Genomic DNA, 19,201 nt, shown 5'->3' with positions numbered 1-19,201 from the left:
GGACATTTGGTGCCATCAGATGAGATAACTGTGCATTACCACTGTCAGCCAGAGGGGGAGTACTTGGCTTCTGTAATCCAAGCCCACACTGATTTTATTCTGGGAACTACAAAGGCTCCACTACTCCCATATCCTGTTCCAAAGAGTGCCAGCATCATCATAGCAGAAACTACGCAGGTACGAGTGGATCCCTTCAAGACAAGTTTGTGCTTTTTGAAGCTTGATTCAGGCCACAACATGGAGAGACAGAAAAACGATAAAAATGGCCTTCTCTCTTTTACCAACTTGTCAATAACTTTTTGGGGCATGTGTGTGTGTTTTTTCCAGCTTAAGGGCTCAGACTTGGAGTTAACTATCGTGAAGGGATCTTCAGTCCATCAAGCTTCACTAAATGGACCCGCATGCGCTTATGTCAACGCCCGGGTGAAGGTCGGCAACAGAGAACTAGGTAGGAAAGGTGCAGCGTCCATGTCCTACAAAAGCAATGACAAAAAAAAACCATTTCATTTGAAATCAAAGCAAAGCCAAACTAATAATGAGAAACGTACCATAGCTGTTCTGACAGTGTTCAGTTTTCCTTTAATGAAATCATTCTGTTTTTTTTCATTTGTTACCTCTTTTTTTTACGTCAGAGGGGGTAATTCTGCTGGAGAATCCAAAGGGGGATAACAGATTAGACTTGGATCGACTGCAGACAGTGTGCAGCAGCGTCTTTGGAACCAACAATAGTCGGCTTCGATTCTTCAGCGGCGGAACTGGTAACAGACATTTCAGCTCCTGTAAAAGAGAGAACCCCTAATTCTCCCCCAGCACTAATACTTTCTTCAAAATAGAATCTTTTCAGAGCATTCTATTCTAATGTGTTTTTTGTTTGTTTTTTTACACATGTACATTATAGAGCTGACTAGTAAAATGGATCTTCTGGCTCTCAGTGGCAAAACTTTAGCCGTGACTTCAGGCCCCTCCTCTCCTGGCCCCGCCCCTACTGCCAACACCCCGCTGTGCCCCTATGTGAACCTCGTTCTGTGCAACGCACAGCCAGCTGGTGAGAAATGCATATGTAACCAATCATGCAAAACAAGTCCTTTCACTTTTTCCGCTCTTTTTGGTCATTATAAGCATTAAACCATTGAAATTATTTTTAAAGTGTGTTATTATAATCAAGGATACAAAGAAAACAAAAAAACCCACTTCTTCGTTTGGAATAATCACATGGTGACTCAGATTCAAAGTCTTTGAGCAGGGTCGTTTTAACAAACAAATCTGCACACTTTGAAGAGTGGTCCTCCATTGCCATGGAGACGACACAGCAAGGGGAAGCTTAATTAGCATATTATGTGTTTCTTTTCAATTTTGGACTCAAATCCATCTTAGAAAGTTTCTTTTCAAAGGCAAATGCAGTACATTAAGCTCAGCTATGAAGCTGCTGACTCTTGCCTCATTGTTATGGTTGAGACATCAATGGTATGGATCTCTTCACATACCTCCTAGCTAAATCTGTGAGAAAAACCATTTCCCATTGTTTCCGTGTAATGAATTTTCTCCAGAGTGCCAGACTGGTGAGGTGGGCACGCTGTTGTTGATGAACCCAGTGGGCCACAATGCCCTCAACTACCCAGGCCTGCTGTCTGAGACCGGCAAAGTCTTTGGCCTCCGCAGCCGACGGCTGAAGCTCTACCTGGACCAGGACTTCACTGAAGGTATGATGAGGGTTTTACATAGTGGGTTCTGTGGAGATCCGGTTATTGATCATTTTAACTTTAACTGCATGTTTGTAACTCTAAACAATTTTTTAAACTTTGACTAAGGGACAAAACTGAATATTTAGATTTAAATTCATATTCAACTGTTTTTATAGAGCACTTTTCCTGTGACAGAACACCTCAAAGGGATTTACATAAAATAAAGAAATGGTAGTAAAAATACATTACTGTTTGGTAACATGTGACACAACTGACTGTAGAGGGGTTGAATGAAAACTTAGGTTTATTTTTTCATTTTTGCTGGTAAAAGATTAATAAAAAATTTGAAGTCAATGTACATGTAGATAGTGATGTTTGGGAATGTTTGGGATTTTCAGTTCAAAACATCACAAATGCAGCATAAATTCTCTTTTTTTTGTTCTCCCCTCTCTGCCTTTCAGTCCTTAAAGTTAACGCTGTGGCTAACATGTAGGAATATGGACAGTACTTCGTGAATCACTCCTCATTTTTGACCCTAAAATGACGATGGAGATTTCTATCATTTTTAGTTAGTATTAATGAGCAAAATTCAGGTTTCACATTAGAATGTAATGCTTCTGTAAGGAACTTCATGGTCTTATTAGAGAGTCAAACAGCTTGTAGCTCTACACGCACGTAAAGGATTTGAACAACGAGTCGAACTCAGTCACTCTTAGTCAGATACATTAAGAACTCATACAAAGGCTTCTGATTCTGAACTTTACACTGTTTCCTTTTCTCAATTTTGAACAAGCCGAACCTTGATCAATGATAACTGCTCAAAAGTTTTTCTTTCAAACCCTGCAGGGATTGAAAGATGAAGTGATGATCAGAAAATTGACAGAAGTCTTTTTATTTTTTAAATGATGTTTTTAAATCAGCTAAACCTTTCCCATCAAAAGTGTTTTTTAAATTTCATGGAAGCAGCCATTTTCAAATGAGCAGAAAAAGGCCCTCTACTGCCCCTAGTGGAATGATGGTGAACTACAGGGTAGAAAGCACGGACCGAGTTATATACCGTTTATCTTCCAATAGTGGCCTGTCTCTAATTAACACAGATCTCCAATAAACGCCGGGTGTAACAAGTGCTCGTTACTTTAGACGCCGGTCTCTAATAGTGGCCGGGCTCTTTTAACCCTTGTGCTATCTTAGATGACCCCACCCTTCACAAATCATTGAAGAAAAAAGGTTCAGCGCACTGTCTAGTGGGTCTAGATGACCCAACTCCCAATGTTAAAGTGTCTAGGATAGCACAAGTGTTACGAGCCCCATCCCTCCTGCCCCGTGCACAGTTGTGCAGACGCCTTGATGTCTGTGGTATTGTTAGCAGGTGTCGCGATCAGGTAGTGATGGCCAAGAAATACTCGTTCCATTTAGAAACTTCGTGTGCCAAAGAACACTCTGGTGAAGAATCTTCACGACATTTTGGGGTGGATCCTAAACGTTTCAGAGAATGGCGCAAACAGATAGGTAATATCGAGAAGACGGCTGCAGAAACAAGAGGTGCAAAAGAGGGTGAGCGACAAATTAGAACTGCTTTTAACACGGATTACTGAGCAAAGACGGAAAAGTGCGCGTCTCCAGGGAAACGATCCGCATGAAAGCGAAGAGGATCTTTGATACGGAGATTGATGCTTCAAAAAGAAAAGAAACATTCACAGCAAGAGCTATTCAGATCATAAGACAATGTTCTCATCATTTCAATAAATCCTGAAATGTTCATCTGGTGCTTTTGTGGTGAAATTCTTGGCCGAATTTCACCACAAAATGAACTCATTAGCCTTCACCGTTCTGACTGTGATGGAATAAACACCGGTTTCCAATAGTCTCTAATAAACACCGGGCTGGCTGCCAAATTTTGGCAATAAACGGCGGGGCTACTATAGGAAGATATACGGTACAATGAATTTGGATCATGCTAATGAGATCGGGGTCTCTGAAATGCATGTGTCAAATGTGATGCAAACGGTCATATAGAATTGATCTAAATCTTTCTGTCTCTTCTTTTTCAGAACTTGCTGCAGAGTCGTCCATAAAGTCTCTCGACACCAAAACCTTGTTTGTGAGAGTTCTGCCAACAACTGCAAATGCCTGAAAACCCTTCAGCTATTTTCAGAAACATTTCCCCCCCTCAGAAGTGGCCCCCTCTGCTACTCTTTCTACCACCCAAAATCCTGACTTGGCCAAACTGTAACAACAAAGAGTGTCAGTAGTTTTAGATTGTTTCTTGGGGAAGCTCTGTCTCATTCTTTACTGTTTAATCCATGTTGTTCATGACTCAAAATGCTGTAAGATTTTAGGCATTCAGAATGGTATTGGATTGGTTTTAAATGACTGTTCAAACGTACATGTAAGCAGTTTTATAATAGATGAAGAGTGGGACTGCAGCAGCTAACGGAAACAGGGAATTTTCTGGCTTAAAGGTGGACTCTGGACAGCCCAAACATTGCTTTTCAGTAAATCCTGGGAAGAAAGGTTCCATGACGCAGCCCAACTCCATTAACTGTCGCTGTTACCAATGGGTGATTCTCTTTGTTATGAAATAATGCAGGTTACTTTCCTTCATGATTTATCTACACTGTGTTCAGTTCAGTCATTTTTTTTAAACAAATTGATAGAGGAATTTGGGCCTTTGTGTTTCTACCCCTCTTTAATTTTCACAGATGAGTCCATTGTGTTTAGTGCACACAAAATTCTCAGACAATGGGAGAGGCATTTAAATGGATTTTTGGCTTACTGTACCTTTGGGACACCAAAAGGCTTCTGTCACAAAAAGAGCAATAAATGGATAATGTACTATTTTAAGTCACAACCAGAATAAATTGACGCTTATGAAGAATTTGCATGTTTCTTTCTCTCTGTTTATTCATGGGGAAACGATGCATTTTTTTAATCCTTCATGTCTGTTTCATTTTCAGGCTCAGGTACGTTTTCTCAGCTATCCTTAAATCTTCACTGCATTTCTGAGTATTTCTTTATTCGAATCGTTGCGAATCAGTACCAGATGAGAAAATGTTGTTGTGTACCCTGGGGGGGGGGACACAAGCTCCCCTCCCCGCTCCATTCTGATGAATCTATTTGCAGACAAATAGATCCATGTTCGTCTTTGTTTTCCTCGTCTGCGCTGGAATCTGGCTCAAAACCGTACGGCTGGATACCTCTGATTTTACTAACCATTTGTTACACCGCTAATGCTAGCTCTAAGTTGTGAGCTAGCTGGAGAGCATGTAAACAGATGGATGATGGGAACCGGAGGCGGGCTTACAGTCCCACACACTAATCTGAGGCAAATTTCTAATGAACTGCTGCCACTCTGCAGAAACTATGTCCTAGAAAATGACAGGTTTTTTTTGTGGCTAAAAACAACATAATCATAATTTTTTTTTAAAAAACAGCCAGAACACTTTTACAATAGATCAATGAGCAGAACTTTAAACTACAGTAGGATGAGAAGAACTAAATAATTTTGTGTAAAAAAGGTATGATGAATTTAATTTAATTTTTACCTGCTAATTTAAAATGAGCAACATTTTGGGATCATTGCAAAATCGTGCTCCTCTTTATTAGATTACATTTATTTCTATATCAATCCTCCATTCTCTGTTCTAATTCTGAGAGATGGACCCTAGACATGATTCAAGGTCACTTTTACCTTTGGTAGATATAAAACAGGAACAGGATGAATAATGCATTATTATTGAGTAGCTCACTGTTAAGGATTAAACAACATTAGGCTGACTTTGCTTTTGAGGAATGTTCAAAGGTCCTGACCCACAAAGGGGATGTGCTTAATCAGTCAGATGACTTTTTTATTGATATTTTTGTCAATAAAATCAAGAGGTCCTGGGCTCACATATGACATTTTGATTATCAGAATATTGAACAGTTTGCAGTAAGTTATGCTAATTAAGTTAAACTTCTTCCTAATAAAAACAAACAAACACACAAACAAACAATCCAATCAATTTTACTCCAAAAACAAAGGGTTAAATCCCTGCTATTTAGGTTGGTTAAAATAAAACCAACATTTTCTCAGACTGCTGCTCATTTGCAAACCATGCACAGTTTCTGGGGGAAAGTTGTCTTCCTCTCCCAGTCATAAACTTGACCTAATATTCCTGCTCCTTGACATTTCTTAATTATATTACCCAGTGAGGAAACCACTTGATAACACTTCTATCTTCTTATGAGCCGCTGCTGCTTTGTGGGCATCAATTAAACTAATATTCAAAGTAAAAAGACACCAGCGTCTGCTGACTGCTGAGATAAGGTTTGCAAGGTTGTATAAAACAGTGTTTGACAGCCCTCTGCAGTTCTGCGCCCCCGTCTTTTGATTCCACTGTCTTAATAATCTGTTACTTTTCTTTGATGACTTTATCCTCTTCCCTGCTGGGCGGAGCAGCATGCAGGTTCACTGCTTAAATATTAAAGTCCCAGCTCTGTCTCATCGTCCTTTCATCCATCGCTTTCCCATCTGCTCCAGCTGCTCCCTTTGGGGCTCTGCGGCCTTGTGTGAGAGCCGGTCTGTGACCCCTTTGCTGATGGACCAAACTGAAATGGACACATAGTCATTGTGGTGTGTTTTCAGAGACGACAACATACAAATGTGTGGCTGTAATGCTTGAAAGGTGGGTGATACTTGAAACCTGTTGACTAAAACAAAGGCCTTGTTTGCCATGGCAACAAATAAGCCAACTAAGGTAAAAGCCTCATTTTCTGCCAGTAAATCAATTTTCAGGACTGTGTTGTAACCTCTGAAAACTAGGTGCTGTAAAAAAAAATCTGTAAAAGTGTAGAACTAAAAGCCAAAAAAGTCTGGATTAGCTGGAAGAAAACTTCAACTTGCTGTGATTGGATGTTATTGGAAAACATTGATCTCAAAAGTCTGGAAAATGTTTTGCGTTGCGCACACAGATATGAGGACTGACCCAATCTATATGTATGAATTTGGATTTTTTTTTTAATTGATATTTCGACTATTCTTTTATTGCCAATTTAAAGTTTTTACAATATAACTGTTCAGGCGAAACTTTATTTCACTGACAATAGGGGAACATATTTATGCTTTTGCGTGTTCCCAACTGGACTCCTGCAGCTGCAGTGTGAGGCGGCTTTGATCGATGCTCTCTGTGTCATTTGCAAATAGTTCAGAACACAGCAGCTTGTCTTTTAACTGGCACATATAGTGTGAACACTTAATCCCAATCTTGGCATCCTTTTCCTGGCTCCTTGTCAGTTTCCAGATGGATTTTTAGATTTTACTGCTAAATGTTGGGCTTTTAAGAGGATTGGTGCCATGTAAACCAAACAATCTTTTTCATGTTCACACTCTTTGTAAGGGTATTGCAGTTAACCTTCCAGCTGCTCATAATAATAATAAAAAAAGATTCTACATTTTTACATAATAAAAGAAATCTCACCTTCACTGTTTTAGAATCCATTATCACTTCATCATTTGTAGTTTTGTGCATACTTTGTTTTTAAATGTCTTTGAGTGCTGTCCATACAGTCATTATTAATCATACTTGTCTTCAAAAAATGCAATGCTATTTTATCAAACTCATGGATTATCCTTTAATGGGGATTCCATGCAGTTTTTTCAGGAAAAAAAAAACGTGTCAGTATTTTATAAAATGCAGACCATTCCAGCTCTTGAACTCACTTCCCTCCGATTTACGAAACATAAATTTACTCCCTCAGTTTGCTAAAAATCTCAAAACTCACTTCTTCAAACTAGCATATATGAAGTGTGATAAGTGCATTATTTTCCATAAATCCATTTAAAAAATGAGACTTTATCAGAATAGAATAGAATTGACTTTAAGTATTTATTTATCCAACCAGCCGTCCGTCTTCTGCTCATCTAGGACCGGAGCAGTCTTAGTAAAGATGCCCAGACCTCATTCTCCCCAGCAAGGTTTGATTTGGTTCAATTGTCTCTGTTTGGTTTAATATGGGGAAGACTTAGAACTTGACCACTAGTCAGAAGACCACCATTGATCCCACCCATAGTCTAAGTAAGCCAAAAAGGTTCCTAGCTAAGGAAGCTGGCTGTTCACAGAGCGCCGTGTCCACGCTGGAAGGGCAAAATGTAGCAGAAGATGCACCAGCTAAAGAGACGACCTTGGCCTTCAGCGGATTATCAAAAGGACAAGATTCAAGAACCTTCAGACCTCCAGAAAAAGTGGAATGAGTTGGAGGAACAGCTTCAAAAACCACCACATTCAGAAGATAGGATACAACTGTTGGGTTCTGAGCCTGGACCAACAAAGGAAATGTCTCAACTGGGGCCAAGAAGAAGGACTGGACTGTTGGCCAGTGGTCCAAAGTCCTCTTTTCATTTGGGAATCAAAGTCCAAGGGTTTGGAGGAGCAGAACCCAAACTGATGAAGGTCTAGAGTAGAAGGTCCACAGTCCGTCATGCTTTGTTATGGATTGTCCAGGATTGGTGTTGGTAAACTTCAATCCAAAGTCACTGCAACGGTCTGGCAGAATGTTCTAGGACTTGATGATTCCTTTTGCTAAGAATCTGGATGAAGATGCATTTTTCATCTTCCAGTATAGGCCCTGGTCCTTCCCCAGACTACTGACTTATTGAAGATGGACACGTCCTTTTGAAAATGCTTTATTTTGATCGATTTGATGGGATTTTACTTTATCTTTCTGTAAAAACTGAGACGTGAATGTTGATTTCTCCACATTTTTTATTTATTTTTTGAATGTTTTTGTTTTTGTGGGTTTTATGAGCTGAAATCTCTATTTACGTACAAATAAATACTTGAAATCAATCAAACAGCGTCTATAAACCTATTATCTATGAAAATTTATTTTTTTAATGGATTTATTTTTCCATAATATTCTAATTCCTTATTTAGTAAATTAAAAATTGCTCAGTTTAAATTATTATTTCTGTTAACCGTTTTCACAAACAAATTATTGGTTTTGCAATAAAAAAAACCGGTGTTTTATGAGTGTAAAATGTTAGAAATCTTAAAATTGAACAGATGCAGGAATTTGACAGTGATGCGCATCTCCAATTCTCACTGAACCCATGAGAAGTCCCTGCATCCTCCTGAAACATATATTTCAGGGTGAATCCACGCTGCCTTGAATTGAGATGTGGTAACATGAGAGGGTCCAGACAGCGCTGAGGTTTCTTCACCTGCATGGCAGCTGTGCGCCAAAAGGATCAGCGCGCAGCGAGGAGACGCGCTGGTGACGTGCGTCGTGACTTAACATGGGAGTTCCGGAACCGCGCTTCAGCTCGAATCCCGTTATCTCCCGCTCTCCTGAGTGACTCATCTGTCTCGGGCTTGATGCTTCTCCTCTCTCAGCAGAAACTGGTAAGAAAACACGTCCGATGTGGAAAGAAAACACCCCCATATGTTTTATTTTGAGGGGGTGCGAACGTTCCCTTTCTTAGAATTTTTCCAGTGTGTGGTTGTTAGGAAGCTGCTGTCAGATGGGAACTCGGCGATAAAGGGAGATGTCCTGGCATCTGTTGTGAGATGCATCGGCAGGGATGTCACTGTTGCTACCCCGCTCTGTCTGCCTCGGTTGCCACAGAGACGCGCGCTTTCTGCCGCAGGTATGCAGCGCGACAGAGGGATGGATGCAGCCCGCCACTTTCTCATTTTGTGTCGCTTCGCATCTTTTGCATGCACTCTTCAGACAAAGTGACTGGTTAGTTGTCAAGTCCTGTCACATTTTCTGTAGGTCTGAAAACGGTCCATGAGACAAAAAAGTGCGTCGTTCAGGGATCCGAGCATCGCTTTTCATTCATTTTGTAACATTTTTGTAAGATTTTTTTTTTGCCAATTAGAGTAAGAAACAGCCTGTTTTACTTTTTGCTCTTTGATATTTTCATTTTTTTAAATATTATAAGACATAGATTTCATGTTGGAAAAAATATTTCTCATTTTAAAACGACGTGTTATTACAACAATAATAAAGAAAAAGAAAAAAAACTTAAAAGAGTTGTTTATGGCAGGTGTCTTTTAAGGACGCAACCTAGGGGGGTTGATTGGTTGTTTTTGAAGCCATCGCAATTATTAAATTATGCAGAGCTGACCCCATGATCAGTCACCCCCCCCCCCTCCTGTATATTAAAAACAACTCATATTTACTGATCAGTGTTCGTCTTCTGCTAATTTTAATTTCTTTAAATACATAAAACCTCCAATGTTTCAATCAGTTCTAAGATAAAAATGCCAAAGAAGAAAAAAAAACAACAAATCAGCTTAATGTGATTAGTTGATAAAATCAGGTATTAATGAGCAATTCAGAAACTGTTAATTACTGCTGCACATTCAGTGTTCCTCTGTCACTTTTCATGTTGATGTGTTAATTTAACCGTGATGAGTTTTCAGTGCTGCAATCATCCAAACAGAAACAGCAGAGCTGACAGTTCAGTCTTCGCACAATCTCAGGACAGATGGAGGGAAAAAAAATATCTCTGATTCCATGTGTCTCCATGTTCTTCTTCATCCTTTCTGCTGCCTCAGTTTCACTTTGTAATGGCATGGTCGTTTAATGCAAACCAAAATAAATTGACACTACGGTTCTCTGTTCCTAAGTTTAATTAGTTTGTGTATCAATGATTTTTTTTTTTTTTAAAGGAAACAGATAGGAATTAATCAGTGATTTAATTTTGTATAAGATGGGTTGAGTCAGCAGCCTAATAATTGTTTGGTGTTTATTGCTTTAAAAACAATTTTATTAAAAATAAATTGTACTTTTCCTATATTTCTTTAGTTATTTTTGAGATTTTAAGTGTATTATAATGTTCATTCCTCATAAAAAACAACCCCAAAGGTTTTTTTTGATCCATTCACGCATTTCTGAGTATTCCTCTAACAACCTGCACTCCGAGCACCAGCCCCTCCCAATCCACGAAAACGAGTAGGTTCTCAAATCTCTGTTTCGTGATTTGCAGTTGTGTTTCGTGATTTGCTGTTGTGTTTCGTGATTTGCAGTTGTGTTTCGTGATTTGCTGTTGTGTTTCGTGATTTGCTGTTGTGTTTCGTGATTTGCAGTTGTGTTTCGTGATTTGCTGTTGTGTTTCGTGATTTGCAGTTGTGTTTCGTGATTTGCAGTTGTGTTTCAGTATTTGCTGTTGTGTTTCGTGATTTGCTGTTGTGTTTCGTGATTTGCAGTTGTGTTTCATGATTTACTGTTGTGTTTCAGTATTTGCTGTTGTGTTTCGTGATTTGTTCATTTGTACTGGGATTTGCTGTTGCTGTATCTTAAATGCAAGCGTGTCTTGCACCTCTGAGCCACCGTAGTTATGAGCGAAAAACTTTTCAGATCACCAAATATATCATAATTATTCCTATCCATATCTCGTAAAAATGGGATACTGGAATCTCATTTTCATTAAGGGGTTCAAAGAACATCTTAATTCCAAACATTTTTTTGGACAATTCTTTGATGTAGTGCGCTTTGCAGGGTTAAAGGATATATCATCAGCATCTATTACTTGTTCATAAAACCATTTTTTTCCCCCATCCCCATTACTTTTTGACCAAACCCTTATCTAGTGTAGCTCTAGATGTGAGACTAGAATAACTAGGTGCACAGTTTAAACAGGATCAATGTAATTTTTGTAATTTTCTAAGACTGATTCAGCCTTAGGTTGGTAATCTGTTTACAGCATTGAACTGCTGGTCAAAAAAACTAACAGTAACAAATGCCCCGATAGTTTTTTTCTATGTTGAATTGCATAAAAGATGCACCATCATCATTGCTTCAGATTACAGTCATTGATGTTTCACATCAAAATATTTCCATACATTTCAGATGCTGCATGAGTGCTGCCATGGAAGTGGATCTTTATAGAGAGATCAATATCACCCACGGATAAGGCTTTTTATGACATTTGTCATGCCCTTACATCTACTGTGCTTTAAATTGATTAAGCTGTTAACTGTTTTACAAATGACTGTACATTTATCGCTCTCCCTTTATTACATTCCCCCTTTGACGCCCCAGAACAAAATCAGTCTGGTTTTTCATTCATTTTCTTCCTCGTATCTTAAAGTCCCACTCTGATCATCTTTTCATCTATTTTCAAAGCGTTCTCAGTGGTCTTTTAATTATGTTTGTGTGGTTTTTAGCCAACATCAAAAAACCTGTGCCGTTTTCTAGGACATAGTTTCTGCAGAGGAACAGTAGAAAACAGTCTCTGAGTTGTGGGCAGGACTTTTAGTGTGGAGTAGGCCTACCCTCTTCCCCATCTGTTTACAGGCTCTCCTGCCAGTTCACAGCCCTTCACAACCCTAACCTAACATTACTGGTGCAACAATTATGTTGAGCGATATCGGAGCTTTTCAGCTTAAGGTTTTGAGACAGATGCCAGGTCAGACAAGAAAAACAAGGACGTTAATGGTATTTAATGGTATTTAAGTATTTTTCTGAAATTGGATGCATCAGAATAGAGCGGGAAAGGTAGCTTGTGGCTTTCTGTATTTGCTTCTACTTCTAATTGAATTTTAATCTTAATTTTCCTTATTTTCTTTATAAATGTCCTAAATAATCAGAAAAATGATTGACTGATTCAGCTTTAGGTTGGTAATGTTCAGAAAAGGTCATTTTCTTTAGTTTTACCTCACATAAAGGAAAAGCCTACTTTCAAGAACTGTTTTTGAGTAAGAATTATGATTGGCTTTATAGATACATTGAACTGCTGGTCAAAAAGGACTAACAATAACTAATGGTCTAATTAATATTTCTATCTTGAATTGCATGAAAAATGCATCAGACAAATGCAAGAAGTACATGTTAAAAACCCTAAAAACACAATTTTTATCGGAGTGGGTCTTTAAGAATCTCCCCGTCATTTCCAGCAAACTCATTTGCTTGTTGGAACCACTTTCCAATTGGACCCTATTCGTTTTCTAAACACCGTTTTTTTTAATAGCATCAGAGCAACTCTCAATTGGGGTTGAATTACACAAAAAACTTAGCTTGAGAAAGAGCTTGTAAAATCCACAGGGGAGTCCATCTGTCCTGGGAAATATGTTGTTTTTCATGGACTTAATTGTTTGTTTTATTTCACTTGCAGAAATTGGAGCTGTTAACAGCTTTGCTTCCACCTGGTCCAGCTTTGCAAAATTAGGCTCCCTAAAAAAATGTCAGTTTTTTTCTACACATTAAAGCTCGTTTAATAGTAGGTCCAATGGTGTTTGTTACCAGGAGTTTCAGAAGTTTTAATAGTCCTGAACACAGCAGCAGATTTGCTAGGAAACATAATTTGTTTCCTAGCTGTTAGCCCCCCAACTCTTTGATCAGATTATTATCAGATCAGTTCTTCTGGGCATTGTTTAGTCAAAACTTACTTTGATTGATGAAGTCTATTTTAAAATATGACCCGTTCACATTCACAGAAAGTGAAGTAATCCTTGCTGTTCATCCATAGTTTTCCAGCACATACACTATATTACCAAAAGCACTGGCTCACTTGCCTCGACTCACATATGAGTACTATCCTATTCCTAGAGTTCGATATAATACGATCCACCTTTTGCAGCTTCAGCTCTTCTGGGAAGTCTGTCCACAAGTTCGACGAGTGTGTTTATAGGAATTTTTTCAGGACTCTGTGCAAGCCGGTCAAGTTCATCCACACCAGACTCTGTCATCCATGTCTTTATGGACCTTGGTTTGTGCACTGGTGCACAGTCATGTTGGAGGGGAAGGGTCCCGCTTCAAACCATTCCCACAAGGTTGGGAGCATAGAATTGTCCTAAATGTTTTGGTATCCTGAAGAATTGAACCCTTGTGCTATCCTATGACCCCACCCTTACATTGACATGTTCTCCCTACCATGACAAAGGTGGATAAAGGTGGAAAGATTTCATGTAATCCATGGACACTAGTGAAGATCACAAATCATTGAAGAAAAAAGGTTCAGAGCACTGTCTAGTGGGTCTAGATGACCCAACTCCCAATGGTAAAAAAAAAAAAGGGTTACAGTTCCTTTCAATGAAACCAAGCGGCCAAGCCCAAATCCTGAAAAACAACCCCACACCATAATTCCTCCTCCACCAAATTTCCCACTCAACCAAAAGCAGTCCCAAATGTTGTCCTCGCAACCTCCAAATCCAGACTGATTTTTCAGACTGCCAGATGGAAAAGTGTGATTCATCTCTCTAGAGAAGGGGTCTCTACTGCTCTAGAGTCCACCTCCGTCCACTAAACGTTATTTATACCAGCTTGTGTCGGTTTATTCTTCGTTGTCCATTTAGAACTCACCACTGTCTTATGTTTCAGCAACTGTCCTGGCTTCCCCTATCCTCTCGACGTCAGCTTCACTGGCTATTGTTCATTTTCAAATGTATTAACCTTAGCTATCCAGACTATCTCAAGCAATATCTAACTCCTTTTCAGTCTTCTTATAATTTACGTCATGCAGATCAAATTTTTTTTTTGCTGTTCCAAGAGTTAAAAAACAAATTGGAAAATATTCATTTAATTATAAGGCACCCTCCGACTGGAACAATCTTCCTCCATCCATTCGCTCTTTAACCTCATTCTTTGCATTTAAAAATGCCTGTTTAGTTCATCTTCAACACTCATGTAACTGTTTTTTATTTAATTTGATTTCTTTTCTGCCGTTTATTTATTATCTTATTTCCTTACCTTAAATTAATTACTAGTAGGTGCATTAAATGCCTATGTTTGTGTGTGTGTGTGTGTGGGTGTGTGTGCCTGTTTGTTGTCTTGTACATTTTAAGTTCTTTTTCGTCTTGTTTTGATATATGTAAAACTTGCTCAGCTGTATCTGTCGGTTATTTATTTGCTTGTTTTGTTGTATTTTGAGGACCCCCTTGAAAACGAGATGACACATCTCAAGGGGCTTATCCTCTAAACAAATAAATTGAAAATTGAAATTGAGAGTCCAGTGGTGGCGTGCTTTACACCACTGCATCCAACACTTTGCATTGCACTTGGTGATGTGTGACTTAGATACAGCTGTTCCACCATGGAAACCCATTCCATGAAGCTCTCTGCATACTGTACTTGGGCTCACATGAAGGTCACATAAAGTTTGGGGCTCTGTAGGAATTGACTGTGCAGAATGTCAGGGAACTCTTTGCACTATGCACTTCAGCATCAGCTGACCCCTCTCCGTCAGTTTACGTGGCCTACCACTAGGTGGTTGAGTTGCTGTTGTTCCCAAACTTTTCCATTTTGTTATGATAGAGCTGACAGTTGACTGTGGAATAATTAGGAGGTTGTAAATTTCATGACTGGATAAGTTGCACAGAGAGCAGCCCATTTTTTTTTTTTACAAATGTTTGTAAAAACAGTCTGCATGCCTGAGTGCTTGATTTTATACACTCTGATCATTTGGATGGGTGATTGAATACTTTTGGTAATAAAGTGTATTTCATTTTATTTTATTACTTTTAATAATACATGCCCAGCTTAGTTTATTTTTTCCAAGAAAGAAAAAAAAAGTGTTGAAATTGGTTGTTTTATTTGCATTGGGGCCCAAAAGTGTTACATGCCTGCCGCGATGTGTCATTATTCAACTGTCTTCTAGTCATTTGCACAAACCTGTCAGGTTTGTCTGACCGGCCACGCCTCCTGCCATCCGCTGGTCTCTGGAGGAGAGTTGTCCAACTGTGTGACAGCAGAATCGCTCCCTTTGTCAGGGTTCACAGTGTTCTTTCCTCACTTTCTGACTTCAAAATTCCTTTTGACCCTGTTTTTGTTTTTTGCAACTTTGCAAAATTAGGCTCCCTAAAAAAATGTCAGTTTTTTTCTACACTTTAAAGCTCGTTTCATGGTAGGTCCAATGGTGTTTGTTACCAGGAGTTTCAGAAGTTTTAATAGTCTTGAAGACAGAAGCAGATTTGCTAGGAAACAGAATTTGTTTCATAGCTGTTAGCCCCCCAACTCTTTGATCAGATTATTATCAGATCAGTTCTTCTGGGCATTGTTTAGTCAAAACTTACTTTGATTGATGAAGTCTATTTTAAAATATGACCCGTTCACATTCACAGAAAGTGAAGTAATCCTTGCTGTTCATCCATAGTTTTCCAGCACATACACTATATTACCAAAAGCACTGGCTCACTTGCCTCGACTCACATATGAGTACTGTCCTATTCCTAGAGTTCGATATAATGTCGATCCACCTTTTGCTGATCAGCTCTTCTGGGAAGTCTGTCCACAAGTTCGACAAGTGTGTTTATAGGAATTTTTTCAAGACTTTGTGCAAGCCGGTCAAGTTTTGACCCTGTTTTTGTTTTCATTTTTAATTACATGAACTTTCAAATGTCCATGTCAATGTTCATGTTAAGAATATTATCACGTTTTTTTTGCCAAATGATGGAAAAATTCAACAAAAATATTAGATTCAATTCAGTTACAATTACCATCTGAAATAATAGCTTTTTTTGTTTGTCTTCCTGTTAAGATCAGGGGCTTTGTATGCTTATTTGTAATTTGTCACTAACCTTTACAAGTTTCTTGTAGCAACACAAATTTAACAAAGTCACAGTGTCATGTTTTTTTTTTTTAGGCAAAGCCCCTTTAAGTCACAGCTAACTGCTAAGCTTGATGAAGGAAAAAGCATTTATGGGTTGCCTCTTAGGTTAATAGCAATTTTCTTCATTTTATCTCTTATTCCCAGAGTGTTATCTTAAACACTTGCACAGAAAAATCTTCTATGTTGAATTGGATAAAAAAGAAAAATCTTTGGAATACATGAACTCTAGCATTGGAATTACAAGTATTCTGTCAACAACAAACAAATAAATAATGAGCCAGAAAATACCAAATTGGAAAAGAGATAAATTCTATATTGAGAGAGTAAGGGTCTAGGTGCTAACAATCATGAAACAGTGCACGCATAACCAAAGCAAAACTTTACGCTAAGCGTTTAACTTTTTTAGAAATCTGGGGGTTGCATCTTCAGGTCTTAATTAAACAGGTGGAGTTCAAAACATTTGTTTGCAAAAACCTCCAACTCTATTGCATCCCATTTTATTGCCGAATTCTCCTGTTTAGCTTATTGCATAACTTGAATTCTGTGCTCTGATTAGCTGGGTTGTGTGTTTGTGCCTTGGCAAAAATGGATGCTCAGCACTTGCAGTTAAATATTATGAACTCAGGATAAGCAGCGCTGTAATGGGCTTACACTGGGCTTTTTGTGTTTGGAGCATTGAGGTCAAACCCTTTTTTCTTCAACAAAGCCCTCACAACAACGCAAAATTTCATTTTTGAGGAATTAAGCATAATAGCACTGTAAGCAATAAACATACAGGGAAATCAAAGTGCATTATGCTGGACTCTAAAAAATGCTATTACCTTTATTTTCTGTCACTTTATGACTTAATGCCAGTCACTTTTGTTTTCTTCTGGGGCTGTATTTCATGGGCTTAAAATTCCTCCCATGTTTGAGCAGACGCAGCAGGGATTCCCGGAGCAGTTACTTAAGTAACTTCCTGCTGACTTGCTGGTTTTTGCTGCATTCCCCAGACCTCACTGTTCATGTCAGATGGGCATAAGAAAAGAGTGGGAGTCTTTCAAAGATGTCAGGGAAGCGTGGCTGTCAGGATTTTGACAGAGAGAACTTCCTGCTTGATGCCTTGTGACAACAACTAATTTATCAACTCATAAAGAAAAAAGCATCTGCAGGCAACATGTTGTTGTAAACAGCACTTTGAGCACAGTGGCAGCTCTGTTTGAAATGAGAGAGTATTAATAGGTTTATTTATAAGAAAACTTAAGCTTAAAGAGCCTCTTTGATCATCTTTTAATCTATTGGAACAGCGTTCCATGTGGTCTTTCATTTGTGAATATGTCGACATTTCTGCAGAGCAACTGCGGTTTATTAGAAATTGACCTCTGTGTTGTGGGCAAGACTGTGGGCACCGAGCAACCCTCTTTTCTTCTTTCTATTGTGGAATGGAGCAGAGCAAAGGGGCTTGAGGCCCAGCTATTGTATTTTTCACATCACATACAAGTTTTTCCAGACAGCTTTTCTATTTGTCTGCTCCTAATTCACAACAATTTGATAAGTCAAATACAATTGCAAAAATGCAATTTTAAGCTTCAATTTCTTTCTGTTTCCTTTATCGCCAGAAAAATGCAAACAGAACATTAAAAAAAACACAATTTATATCAGAGTGGGTCTTTAAGAAAACTTATAATCAAAAAAATAATAATGGATTACATTTATCTGTGCTTTTTCTTGTTGCTCAAAGCGCTTACAATGTGTCCATTATTTATTCACTACTCATTCATACTTGGTGATGGTAACTACTGTTGTAGCCTCACCTGCCTTGGGCAGACTGGCAGAGGCGTGCCTGCCAGTTTGCGCCTACGGCCCCTCTGACGGTCACCGGGACATACATACACATTCACACACCAGTTGAGCAACACTAGAGGCAAGGAGGGTGAAGTGTCTTGCCCAAGGACACAATGACAGTTGTCTGGGGGGAGCAGGGATCGAGCCGCTGACCCTTCGGTCTTTGGACGACCTGCTCTACCACCTGAGCCACCTGAGTTTGCAGCTGAAAGTACCTTTTTTTTATTTGTACTATGAGGAAAAAAGACTGTGGAAGCAGATGGCACAAATGAGATAAACAAGAAAACAACCAGATGTAGCGCTGGCAATGAATAATGATTTTCTTTGCCTTATCCATCTTCTAAACCCATTTTGTCCCCTTTGGAGTCACAGGGCTGCCAGAGCCTAACCTGACCATTCATGGGTGAAGGTGGGGTACATACACCTTGGACAGGTCGTCAGTCTGACGCAGGGACACAATCACACACCCATAGAGACATTAACATGTATTTGGACTGTGGGAGGTTGGGACTTAAACCGGGGCCATCTTATTGTGAGGCAAGAGTGCTAGTCACTTCACGTTTGGCTGCTTGACCAAAGATTTATTTTTCCTGGAATCAAAGCGCAAAATGTTTTCAGGAAAAAAAGGTTGATGATGATACATATTTGATTGGGGAACCAGAGGTTTAAGTGAAAGGAATATTAAACAACTATAAAATACTGACCTTTTTTTTTTTAGCCACTTAAGACTCGAGCTCTTGTTTGATATGCCTCTTTTATTTCGTATAGTCACAGGGGCCTGGGAAACTGAACTAACTACTGTGTTAATATTACCCAAAATGTGATCGCATGCATGCGGATGAAAGGTTGAAAAAGGTAAAAAAAAAAAAAAGTAAAAAACATTAAATAAAAAAAAAGTAAACACAAAAAAAAGTTATTACAAATTTTTTTGACATTTGACTAACTTAAAGGTTAGTTAAATTAGTTAAAGGTTAGTTTTAATTAAACTTATCTTTAAGTTATCCAAAAGATAGACATCCAATACTCTGGTTCTGCTTGTACAAAAAACCCCCAATAACATTTGGATTAAGTTCTAAAAACTGAAACAGTGCATGCTTTCACACTGGAACGGTCATGCAGATTTAATTTAAAAGGGTAGAGAATGCAGAAAAATGTTACTGTC

At 38.8% G+C, this 19,201-nt stretch overlaps 2 protein-coding genes across 2 annotated transcripts in view; both read left to right on the top strand.

Annotated features, from left to right (window-relative positions):
• The window catches only part of iars (isoleucyl-tRNA synthetase), a 52,977-nt gene extending 48,417 nt beyond the window's left edge, over positions 1 to 4,560 (top strand). The window contains exons 29-34 of the mRNA XM_004068660.4: positions 1 to 177; positions 328 to 448; positions 633 to 758; positions 899 to 1,045; positions 1,548 to 1,700; positions 3,734 to 4,560. Coding sequence (XP_004068708.1) covers positions 1 to 177; positions 328 to 448; positions 633 to 758; positions 899 to 1,045; positions 1,548 to 1,700; positions 3,734 to 3,816 — 807 coding nt within the window. The 3' untranslated portion in view covers positions 3,817 to 4,560. The remainder of the gene's footprint in view (positions 178 to 327; positions 449 to 632; positions 759 to 898; positions 1,046 to 1,547; positions 1,701 to 3,733) is intronic.
• A 4,394-nt stretch (positions 4,561 to 8,954) lies between these two features.
• atp2b2 (ATPase plasma membrane Ca2+ transporting 2) overlaps positions 8,955 to 19,201 on the top strand; it is a 144,097-nt gene continuing 133,850 nt past the window's right edge. Inside the window, exon 1 of the mRNA XM_011474843.3 lies at positions 8,955 to 9,064. The gene's annotated coding sequence lies outside the window, so the exon portion shown is untranslated. The remainder of the gene's footprint in view (positions 9,065 to 19,201) is intronic.

This window comes from Oryzias latipes, chromosome 5, assembly GCF_002234675.1.
Source record: "Oryzias latipes chromosome 5, ASM223467v1".
In the NCBI taxonomy this organism is placed as follows: Eukaryota; Metazoa; Chordata; class Actinopteri; order Beloniformes; family Adrianichthyidae; genus Oryzias; species Oryzias latipes.
This window is presented reverse-complemented; position numbering and strand designations above follow the sequence as displayed.